General features: G+C 38.9%; 2 protein-coding genes across 6 annotated transcripts in view; one reads left to right on the top strand and one right to left on the bottom strand.

The window, feature by feature from the left end:
• Positions 1 to 11,150, bottom strand: part of PREPL (prolyl endopeptidase like) — a 30,684-nt gene extending 19,534 nt beyond the window's left edge. For 2 of the 4 annotated variants that reach the window (XM_075204130.1, XM_075204132.1), the window contains exons 1-4: positions 10,397 to 11,150; positions 7,302 to 7,430; positions 4,018 to 4,084; positions 1,100 to 1,303 (exon numbers count right to left, since the gene is read on the bottom strand). In XM_075204130.1, coding sequence (XP_075060231.1) covers positions 1,100 to 1,303; positions 4,018 to 4,084; positions 7,302 to 7,430; positions 10,397 to 10,567 — 571 coding nt within the window. In that variant the 5' untranslated portion in view covers positions 10,568 to 11,150. The other 2 variants (XM_075204133.1, XM_075204131.1) reach the window with 2 other exon arrangements.
• Positions 11,151 to 11,252: 102 nt separating this feature from the next.
• CAMKMT (calmodulin-lysine N-methyltransferase) overlaps positions 11,253 to 12,547 on the top strand; it is a 297,789-nt gene continuing 296,494 nt past the window's right edge. For both annotated transcript variants that reach the window (XM_075204137.1, XM_075204136.1), the window contains exon 1: positions 11,253 to 11,512. In XM_075204137.1, coding sequence (XP_075060238.1) covers positions 11,366 to 11,512 — 147 coding nt within the window. In that variant the 5' untranslated portion in view covers positions 11,253 to 11,365. The remainder of the gene's footprint in view (positions 11,513 to 12,547) is intronic.

The following is a 12,547-nucleotide window of genomic DNA, read 5'->3' as shown; positions in this document are numbered from 1 at the left end:
GCAATGTCGAGACAATTTCTTTGTGGGCTGAAGCCTAAACTTTGTGTCTCGTGTCACGGTGACATCAATAATTCTCAGAGAACAGATAGGTTTTCTTCTTATGAATATTGGGCACCATGGTGGCACAGCTGTTAGCGTTAATATATCAATGGGCTGGGTTCATGAGCTCAATTGCGACTGTGGCCCTATAGGTGTGGAGTTTGTACAGTAAGTTCTCCTCGTTTTCGTGGGTTCCTCTGGGTGCTCTAGTTTCCTCCCAAGGCCCAAAAAACATACTGGTGTGTGTGTGGTAGGGAATTTAGAATGTACGCTCCAATGGGGCAGGGACTGATGTGAATAATTAAATATGCTTACACTGTGTGTTGGTAATTAGTAGATTTTAAGAGACCGACAGAAGCTCAAAGTTAATAAGCACAAAGACATGGGCAGCAGTGGCCTAGTGGTTAGCACTTCTGCCTCACAGCACTGGGGTCATGAGTTCAATTTCCGACCATGGCCTTATCTGTGTGGAGTTTGTATGTTCTCGCTATGTTTTCGTGGGTTTCCTCCGGTTTCCTCCCACACTCCAAAAAAACATAGTGGTAGGTTAGTTGGCTGCTATCTAAATTGACCCCAGTCTCTCCCTCTCTGTCTGTGAGTGTGTGTCTATATTAGGGAATTTAGACTGTAAGCTCCAATGGGGCAGGGACTGATGCGAACGAGTTCTCTGTACAGCACTGCAGAATTAGTGGCGCTATATAATAAAATGATGATGATGATGATATGTTAAGATTTGCATCTTTTCCCGTGCTGAAAAACCAGTGCACACACTGGGGATATCAATGAAAACTAATCAACCGGTGACTGTGAAGTTCTGTAATAATAACAAACAATAAGACGTTTACTTTCATATTCTAAATTGTACTAGTAAAAAAACAGATATAATCGTATTGGTTGACATGGGCAACACTACCTTGTATGTACTGTTGGGAAAGCTCACAAAGCAATGTGACTCTCAAGACCATATATGATGCAGCCTTACTCATTATTATTTAATCTGGTTTAGGCAACACCTGAAATCCATATTGTTACGACTTAAGATCAAGACTGTTCAACTTACCAAAGCTGAAGACATTTGGTATACAGCATACAATTTCTGGCACGTTTCCCAATTTCACCACAACGCATTCAGACTCTTCCCTTTCAAAACCTTTCAGAGTTAGAGCCAAGAAACTCTGACCAAGCGACAATCGTATGCGCTGAACGAAGTGATCCTGTAAGCCAACGTCTTCTGGACTGAACAAAACCTCTAGGCTGTCTTCACCTGCAACGAGCAAATAAGAACAAAAACATTCTACTAAAATCACTGCCTCTACAAAGAAACTTCAATACTGCTAAAAAAAAATTGTTGTGTTATATTTTAGAGGTTTTCCACATTAAGTGAATGAGTACTAAATTTGCGATAGATCCACCTTAATGTAATTAGTATTTAATTGGGGATCTTCCTGCTTTTCTCCAATTCAGCAGCCTGGAGGGATAGAAATGATACTGTATTTGGCTTCTCACTTGATGGTGGTTTTTGTACATACATATATATATATATATATATATATATATATATATATATATATATATATATATGTGTGTGTGTATTTATATATATATATATATATATATATATATATATATTATCTGCATTACAATTGTCCTTATTATGATTATGAACACCAGTAGATTATTACAATTATTCCATTTAAAATGTTTATAACGGGGTGCTCTCCCAGAACAATTGTCACTGTATATACCAAGAAGAAAAGAACGATCTGTGATTTTACACTATTGTGAATGACACTACAGCCTCAATTAACTCAAACTACAGTAAATCTAGTACAAACTAAATCTGAATAGAACAAACAAAGTAGTGAAGTTGCAGTGTAGGTCCGAGTTAATGGTTTAAAAAACAATCTAAGTATATTGCTTCATAAATAACAATTCTGAGTGAACTGTTAAAAACATGAGACCATCATAACACGGAAGAGCACAGGATTTTGGTTTGATCAAATTGTTAAAATCTCAGTAAAGAAATGTTAGCAACCAGGATAGAAAAGATGATCTAATACAGTGACAAGTTGCTGCTAGAAACATACCCCCTAGACAAGTACTAAGAGAAAGATGAAGCCTGGGATATGATCGATGTAATGGTAAATATCGTGCTTACGATTAAAGTATACGGGGCAGCACAGTGGCTAAGTGGTTAACACTTCTGCCTCACAGCACTGGGGTCGTGAGTTCAATTCTCGACCATGGACTTATCTGTGTGGAGTTTGTATGTTCTCCCCATGTTTGCGTGGGTTTCCTCCGGGGGCTCTGGTTTCCTCCCACACTCCAAAAACATAGTGGTAGGTTAATTGGCTGCTATCATAGACCCATAGATACATAGATGTGTGTGTGTGTTAGGGAATTTAGATTGTAAGCCCCAATGGGGCAGACACTGATGTGAGGACAGCACTGCGGAATTAGTGGCGCTATATAAATAAATGATGATGATCATGATGATATTAGGAAAACATTTAGACCTATAGGGGAAAGCCTTCTCATTTCCCCCTGTTTTAATTGATTCCATGCTATTTCTTATGAGACAGTTTAACCAAATATTTCCATTGGGATATTCTGGCACTACATTGAAATATTTAATCTATATAAATAACATAAATTATATTAATTATATATATAATATATTAAAGCAATAAAGGTTATCTTTACTTACTAAATAGCTTTCTGGCCTGTTTTACTGTTTTAGACCCCTTCACACACCAGCGCTCAGAGATGGTGACATAACTCCCAATATTTAGAATCCCAAAAGCGGGATAAAAGAAGCCCCGTCCAAACTCCGCCCACATATGTATATAAATTTGGGCAAACCCCACCCACTTTCCTGCTAAGTCCTACCCCTTTTGCAGTCCGCAACTCGGGATGTCCCTCCAAAATAGGAACCATCGGAAGGTATGTGCCAGCAGATTACCCCATGAATTGTATGTAGCAGGATCCTGCTGAAACAAACAAAAGATGGGGTACCACAAGGAGGGATCCCCAATAACGTACTAATGGGAGGAATAATGGGGTATTTAAAAGTATTTAATGTAAGGTGGAAAATAATTTTAGTGTGTTTTCCAGTAGGATATAAAGCAGAGTTGTCTACTCTCCCGGAATATCTAGGAGACTCACAAATTTTTAAAAGTTCTTCTGGACTCCCGGGAGAGCAGTGAACCCTCCCGCATCCTATCCACTTCATCCTGGCCCCACCCCCTGCTGTAATAGGCTGAATGTGTATGGGTTGACAGATGGGCGGGGCCTAAAACGTGATTCATATGACCTCGCCCCAAGGACGCGGCGGCTTTGAATATTACTGAACAAGTAATCTAGCAGGTCCCCCGATGTCTGTATTGGTTTAGTGCACATTATAGACAATGGGATACTGGATGTGGATGAACTTGAGGTTTTATACTTTGTACATATATGACATTAGATGTATGACCTTAGGGGCATGATAATTGAGAAAATGCACCCAAATAATAGGGGTGAAGACTGAGATAAAATGCTGATAAATCTAGTAAGGTTGTGACTATATACTTTGGATACAGTCCTGCTGAAAGGTAAAAATACAAGTTTTTCCTTCAACTGTTGTTTTTTTTTTTTAATGGTAGATAAATTAAAAGTCTGTTCTGTATATACAGGTATATTTATCTAATGATTTAATATTTAAGTGACATTTGAGCCCCCTAGTCTTTGGTTACTGGCCATGGGACCTGGTATTTGGCATTGTGATAGTGGCTTGTGACAATACTGCATCACACTTTTTAATTAAAACCGCACTAGACAAAAGGGCATAACTAAATATGCCATTTTTTACCTCAATGCTTCATATATGAAAATCCCACTTTTTTGGGTTTTGGTTTCAGATTGAATTTAATGAGCTTGGCAAGTAGTAAATGCCACAGAGATATATAGACATTAAGTCACAAAATGTAGCTGCATTACCAATGCTGTTTCGAAAGCGATATATACAGTTGTCCTCAGCAAAATACGTGTAATCTCCATGTGAAATCTGAAATGTAAGAAACACATACATATATACACATACACATACACATACATGGATATAAATAAGCTTTAATAGTGTTAAATGTATAAGCGAAAGATATAGTGATAAGACTCTTACGGGTATATTTACTAAACTGCGGGTTTGAAAAAGTGGAGATGTTGCCTATAGCACCCAATCAGATTCTAGCTGTCATTTTGTAGAATGTACTAAATAAATGAAAGCTAGAATCTGATTGGTTGCCATAGGCAACATCTCCACTTTTTCAAACCCGCAGTTTAGTAAATATAACCCTTAGCCTTTGTGCTACACTGATCCTCTTTAATAGGATGAAAAGCCTTATACAAGCATGTATTAATGTGTGTGAAGGATATGTCTACTGAATTTTATTTTAAGTATATAATACCTAAAAACCTGCACATTCCTTTTAGCACGAATATGCTAAATTTGCAGACAGTTCCGTAAATAAGCAAATACAATATTCCATAAGAATCTATCCATGGTTCACTGTGCCTAAACTTTACATTTATCCCTGCCACTTATATACACAGCATGTAGTTATGAACTTTCTCGTCCCTTCACCTCTCAAAGTGATGTGTGTCCGTCTACTGTGGTTTCTAAAGTCTTTGAAAACTGTACTATATAATGTTTTACTTTTATGTGGCAGAATTAGATGAGAAGGAGAACAGTGCAGCAACAATTTGGGAGCCTTTGTAATTGGGTGTGCAACCTCCTAGGTGCTTAACTTGCCAAACTATTACATCCTTTCCACACCTGAGAAAATGTATCTCATTTATAATGCAAGGATCTAGTATGCCTGTTATTCCCTGTAATATATATTTGATCGTTACAAGTAAAGTTTATTCAGTTTATTCAGAACATGTCCATTAGTGTGCAACTATTATATTTTTGTACTACAATAACAGACGGCTGTTTATCATTAAGGTTACAAAATGACATTATAACTATGCACGGTTACAAATGCTGAAACTATTAAAGTCACAGCTGTAACCAGAAATTGTGTAATAAAATTGTAAAGTGCAGTTACATTTGCTAGGGGTATCTGATGAACATTATCAGACATGAGCTTCTAGAAACAAGTTAGAACTTTCCTTACAAGAACCCATGGGAGTTTCATTGTTCCCTGATCCTAAGTGACAGTATGTGATTTTGGTTTTGTATTAGATTCTGCATAGCTCCAAAACATTTTTACATGACACGGTATCTCAGGAAGATACTATCTTGCTATTGGTTGGCATCTACCATTCATTCTTTGAGATGATGGCTACTGGCTTCAAATTTAAGGTTGCCCCTTTAAAAGCTTATTTACCCCATAGGGAATGCTTGGAGAGATATCTTCAAATTTGGGTCATTGGTTACATCCCTGTTAAACATGATCTGGGCCCAACCAGCATATGCTTCAAAAATATACTGTATTCTCCATAATATATTTTAATTATTAGCTGCTTGCCATAATTAACTTGTTGGATGTCCTTCAAATGACCTACTGTGAGCAACTTTGGTGTGTTTTGAAGTGAATACCCTAGTTAGTAGGAGTTTTTTATTCCAATATTGTACACATAATATAATAGCTAATTTAAAGTGTACCTGTTCTTTATTTGTATTGTTGAATATGTATTTCAATAAAATTACATCAGCAACATCATTTAAAGACATAGGGGAATAAGTGAGAGAAAAAAATGATGAGACAACTTGCATCTTAAGCGTATTGCAACTCTTTAGAGTGCTCAGCAAGGGATGGGGTTAAAATATTTGTCCTGTTCATCTGTGTTGCACTAGTTTAGAATTGTTTAAGCTTCTCTCATTTGTTCATTCACAACAAAAGACCTACACTTTAACCTATACTTAGAGAGACTAATCAATACTTCCTGGAGGGGAGGTGGCAACTGCGGAAGGGGTTGTGGCACTGTGAGTCACATCATTTTGGCCCTGCGATCATGTCATTCCGCCGTGGGCAGCGGCGCCAAAATTACACGATTTGCGGAAAATCACATCATCAAGGCCCCCATCCAGCCCACATCACTGAGAAGTAAGCAGGATGTGGGAGAATGGCCTGCTCGGAATTTGTGAATTTCCCGGACATTCTGGGAGAGTGGGCAACTGTGGACTATTCTTACTTATATGTTGTTTTACCACAGCTGTAAAGTCCAATACATTACAAGATAAAGATAAGTGTAGAGAAAGAAGTTTTTATTATAAAAAATCAAAAAGTATAAATGGATTTAATAGAAAAATCAACCAGCAGCATTCACAAATCTAGATTTTACAGCATCAGGGAATTGTCAGAACTGAAGGTATTTGCTTCGTCTTTGCTCAACACCATGGACAAACCAGTGCTCCTCTGTGATTGGCTATTGAAACACATGGCAGAGATCCAATCAATCTCTCCTGGCTTACATTAGTGCTGTCCAAGCGATCACATGAATGGGGCTATATATATGGTAGAAGTATGTGCTTACACACTGAATTCTTTTAAATAAAATAAAAAACACAATATAGTCCTTGTAAGGGTACATTCCCACTGGCATTTGAATTATGCATTTTGCATGTTTAAACATATTTAAAACACATATAAACGGTTATCATTGTTCCAAGTGAGTCTATATCCATTTGCATTTTTACTTCTGTTGAATCATTCACAACACAACTAGCTTTATTTTTATTTCCATCTTAGTTTGCCGCACTTCGCCTCATATGAAATTAGAATTCCAATTTAAGCACAGGGCGCAGCAAAATTCGGACAAGTAGGAAACAGGACCAAGACGTATAGGATAGACGAGGTGACAAATGGACGCAAAGACACGGGGGAACTAGGGGCGCCAATGATGACAGCTTGTCTAGTGTTTGAGGGCACCGAGACGGTATCCAACAATTTCTAGTAAAATTTTATAACAAATGCCAGTGGAGATGTAGCCTTAATTGTCGTAGATTTTTGGGGTCACAAAAAAGCCTTGGACGGCCTTAATTACATTGACTTACACAATCTTAAATCTAGCAAAGTCTATCACTTCAACATCTATAATAGGTTTATTGGTCCTTTATGCTTTTATACAGTTGCACAAAATATTTGTCAGGAAACTTTTAATATTTAATATTATGTAAATAACATGCACAGAAAAGCGCAATTTTAATGAATGTAAAACTTTTACTTAGACCTAGTCATATGGAGGTAAAGAATAATAATAACATGTTCTTTACTCACCATCTCCCGTTCTGCTCTTATGGGATAATTATTATGCATCTCATACAGTTGTTTCTTCAGAATTGCAGCTAAATCCTTGTAGGTCGCAGAGGCAGTCTGCCATTGTTTTCTTTCTGAATCTAACAGAATCTTTGTTTGCATAAAGAAGTAATTACTGTATTGCACAATGGTTCTTGTGAGAACAATGTATACTTACTGAGCAAAAGTACAATATCGAAATGATAGAATCATTAATTCCAGACAGTTGCTTTTGTTCGCTCTCTAAATATTATATAAATTATATATATATATATATATATATATATATATATATGGAAATTATATTGCCAAACAGATGGTACAATGTACAAAACGGGATTCTTCTCTGATGCTAACAACATCTATATAAACAGAGCGATTTGATGTTATCACTTGAAAGTTCAGTTGAGCAGCTTATGTAGTATAAGGGACGATGAGCCCTCTACTGTAAACTATCATAGATATAAGAAGTTGTTTCTTATTGTCGTGAAAGCTAAGTACTTAGCAGAATATAAATGCTCACAAAACTCTTTAGTGACTTCTTATATCCTTATAACTAACAGTAGGGGACTCATGATTCCATATATTAACTACTCTAAATTATATCCATAAAATTGATTAGTTATGATGTCAGCATTTTAGAATTCACCAGGGATATATTATAAGGAATAATATAAACCTACGGCAGACTACAAGGATATCAGCTGTCAGTGTGGAGTTCAATGCCTTTATACGGTAATGGGACTCCTCCTTGACTACTAAAATCTTTATAATTTACAAAACAGTGTATATTATCCCACATAGCCATAAACTGATGCACAAGCACATCGACCTAAATAGTAACTATAGGCAATCATAATTTAAAGATGTGTTTGCCAGTGCCAAAATCACCTGTGTACAGAAGACTGCATGTAATATATATACACCAATCAGCCACAACATTAACACTACCTACCTAATATTGTGAAGGACCCCCTCGTGCTGCCAAAACAGCTCTGACCCGTAGAGACATGAACTCCAAAAGACCTCTGAAGGTGCCCTGTGGTATCTGGCACCGAGAGGTTAGCAAAAGACCTTTTAAGTCCTGTAAATTGTGAAGTGGGGCCTCCATGGCTTAGACTTGTTTTTCCAGCACATCCAACAGATGCTCGATCTGACTGAGATCTGGGGAATTTGGATGCCAGGTCAACACCCTGAGATCTTTGTCATGTTCCTCAAACCATTCCTGAACAATTTTTGCAGTGTGGCAGGGTGCATTGTGCTGCTGAAAGAGGCCACTGCCATCAGGAAATACCGTTGCCAGGAGGGTGTACTTGGTCTGCAACAATGTTTAGGTAGGTGCTACGTGCCGAAGTAACAACCACATGAATGTCAGGACCCAAGCTTTCCTAGCAGAACATTGCCTAGAGTATCACACTGCCTCCGCCGGCTTTCCTTTGATTCATAGAGCATCCTGGTGCCATCACACACACCCGGCCGTCCACATGACTCATCAAACCAGGCCACCTTCTTCCATTGCTCCATGGTCCAGTTCTAGCGCTCACATGCCCATTGTAGGCGCATTCAGCAGTGAACAGTCAGCATGGGGACTGTGACCCGTCTGCAGCTACACAGCAAGCTGCAAGGCACTGTGTGTTCTGACACCTTTCTATTATAACCAGCATTAACTTTTTCAACAATTTGTGCTACAGCAGCTCTTCTGTGGGATTGGGACGGACAGGAAAGCCATCGCTCCCTATGTGCATCCATGAGCCTTGGGCGCCATGACCCTGTAGCCCTTCCTTGGACCACTTTTAGTAGGTACTAACCACTGCATACCATTGCAACAAGATAATCAATGTTATTCACTTCACCTGTCAGTTTTAATGTGGTGGCTGACTGGTGTGTGTGATATGGACACAGTCAGTGCTTAATTACCTTATAAAATTCTCATACCTTCTACATTCACCCAGGGTAGTGAGAAGCATAGTATGCTGATTGTTGGGCTGCTTCCTGCCTTTTCAGTGCCATCTCCCCTCCTGGACATTTCTGCTCCCACAGCAAAGTAAACAGCACTGACATACAGGTTGGAGACGGCACTGAAGACACATAGTTCTGCTCAGCACAAACTGAAAAGTTATTAGTATGTACATTACAGAGGCTGCTGATACCTCAGAACTGTCCTGATTAAGGCTGGAGATCATGAGTTTTATCCTGATTCCAGAAAAGTTGGGAGGTATATCCCACTGGAGGAAGCCCATAAAGCGCTGCAGGTACCATTGGCAGGACCGAATGGCATTAAAGAGGTAATTTTAGGAGCAGTACGGAGCTAGGTGCAAAGCAGCACTTCAGAAGTCACCATCTAGACATGGTAAGCACAAGCTGAAAAAATTGGTTGGTACACTATGAGGTTGAGCTGTATGTCTCCAGGGCCATCTCAACCTACCTCCCGATGTCTCTGATCTGAGCACTCTTTACTGGAGCTATGATATATATCTATATATATATAATTTTAATACTGTTTGTTGCTAAACATAAAATGTTTACCTGCCTTTTAGATTAAAATGTTAGATTCAAAAAATAATTAATAATCATCACTTGCAATCAAGGTGCTCACAGTGCTCGAAAAAACACATTGCAGGCACCTGGAAATTTAGGGCCAGGCACTCACCAAAATATAAGTTGCTTTTTTTAGTCAGCCATAGAAAATGCATAAAATCAAATGACCACAGTTTAAGCAATTTGAAAAAGGGCCCTGGAAATAATTAAAACTGCACGAAACATGCTGACGTAACATTTATGATCCTATGAACTTGAATTTAACTTTTTTACTCACTTGTGTGGTGTACTTTTCAACTATTCTGTACCAGTTGTAGCAGTGATTTGACATATATTTATATATTAGTCAATGTTATGTATGCACATATCATTAATGTCTATTGCTTTACCATTTACTTTTACAACACTGTTCTCTTTGTAATGAAAAACTCCCAAGACATCATAGAAGAAAAAAAACAGAAATATAAACAGCTGCCAATTCTTTGTGGTACCTGAAAACATAATTTGTTAGGAAATACAGTCAGGCAATTGATCCATACCTCCCAGGAGCACATTCCTCTGACTAATCTGTTATTTGAACAGTCTGTGTGGCCGCGTGTGAGGTGATAACTCCGAGAAAAAGTGCAAAATGGTCGCTGTACGGTTTTAAGCGTGTTCCTGCCTCGACCAACAAATCGCGACATTGTTTGCATAAAGAATTTAATCTTCATTTTGTCACTTCTTCCTATCCAACATCACAATGTGACAAAATAATCTCAGAAATATGGGTTTAAAGGAAAAAACTGCAAATGCAAATATAAAAGATGAAGTTAATATATACATATATTTAAAAAAAGGTGGATTTCCTTGCAATTGTTGCATAAATGGGCTTATTTACTAATAAAGCGCAGATGCACAGTTACCAATTCACAGTAACTTATTATAACCAGACATTTGCTCTCATCGCCTAACATAGAATGGGTGAAAGCTAATTGCTGATTGGTTGTTATTATTTACTGTAGATTTGTACTTTGTTAGTAAATAACCCTCAGGGTATTATATTAGACTGAGTACACCTTTCAGTGGCTTTAAAGACAGATTAGGCAACTTGTGACAAGCCAGCTGCTGAGGAACTACATGTCCCAGCATGCCCTCTGTTAAAAAGGTCTGCTGGGACTTGTAGATCCACAATAGCTAGAAACCCACACGTTGCCTACCTTTGCATTACATGACTGGCACTCATCACACCGACTACGTACAGCAGCTACAGCATACCGGGCACTGTACTGCAGGTATAAGCAGCACATGGACATGTCAGGTCGCCGGCTTATGACATGAATCTGCGCAGACACTTCATCTTCCGGCAGAGGAATCCTGGCGCTCTTATTGGTTGATGGATACGAGGGGTGTGGTCAGGAGCGGCTCGCGTGTAATTTGTTTTCGGAAGCGGCTGTGCAGCATTTGACAAGCGGGCGGGCAGGATACAAAAAAAAAAGAAGGCAGGTAGCGGCTCGTCTGTTGAGGGAAATATGGAGAGAGAAAGAGAGGAATCTGGGAGCCGGCTCCAGGATAATGTTGGAGACAGCTGCAAAAAGACAGATCAAAATTCTCAGGAACCTTCTCCTGGTAAAGACAGAACTGGAGCAGCAAGAGCCCGCTGGAAACTGCTGGGACAGGTAATAGAGGCCAGTTGTACTGCTGTCCGTGCAAGGTGCCTGTGGGGGATATTTACTAACATACATGCAAACTTGCAAAGTGCAGCAATCAGTCAGCTTTGAATGGTCTATAGTAAGGAAAACTAATAAAAACAACTGTCTGGTTGCTATATGTTACTGCACTATGCAATATTAATATTATTAGTTATTTGTTAAGCAACTATATTTTATACAGCACTTTACAGAGAATATTTATTCATGCGCATCATGATTGCATTTGCACTTCTGTTAATTGGGTTACAACTGGCCACAGTAAGCTTACTGACATTGAATGGGAGTCTGTATCTCAAACCTTAGCATGTTGCCATAGTTGATATCTCTTTGTTAGTGATAGTTTATGATTTGATTTCAGGACCACAGCAGTCTACTAAATGGGAAAGAGCAAAGCACTTCTGCCGTCAGTGACGGTGGGAATGTCAGATAATCCGGTAACATCGTGATTGTTCATGAATTCCCTGTGTGTTGGTGTCTCCAATAGCCGTGTACGGGAAATTCTGATTGGATCTCCCTTGCTGCTAAGGCCAGTTACTCACTGATGCTGCACTTGCGTCAAAAACACAAGTGCTAACTGCATGTGAGAAAAAATAATGTTTGTTCATGTGTTCATGTGGTATATCCTCAGTCCATATCCAGCACGCACTCGTCAAGTAGATTTTCCCACTCATAAAAATAAATGTCAGCCCCCACCCCTTCCTAAATTCCTCGACCAGTGGCAGCGATAGACAGCCTTGGTTGGTTCCCACTAAATCAGGGGGACAATGAAGGTCGGCTGCTTCCCACTTTTAACAGAGAAAACTGCATATCCAGCTACAGAGGGCAACTGACAAAAACAGTTTGCCCTTTTCCTCTCAAAGACTACCAGCCCCACGTTGAAGAGCGCTTTGACACACCGCTGGTCTGTTGGTACCAGGATAATGAGGACTATTGGGACTACCTCAATGAGTTTATAATTATACTGCTGAGGTTTGTCCTGCCCTAGAACTACTTCATATTTGA

Source organism: Mixophyes fleayi, chromosome 3 (genome assembly GCF_038048845.1).
Source record: "Mixophyes fleayi isolate aMixFle1 chromosome 3, aMixFle1.hap1, whole genome shotgun sequence".
Lineage (NCBI taxonomy): Eukaryota > Metazoa > Chordata > Amphibia > Anura > Limnodynastidae > Mixophyes > Mixophyes fleayi.
Note: the sequence above shows the minus strand (reverse complement) of the source record. Positions and strands in the feature narration are given on the sequence as shown.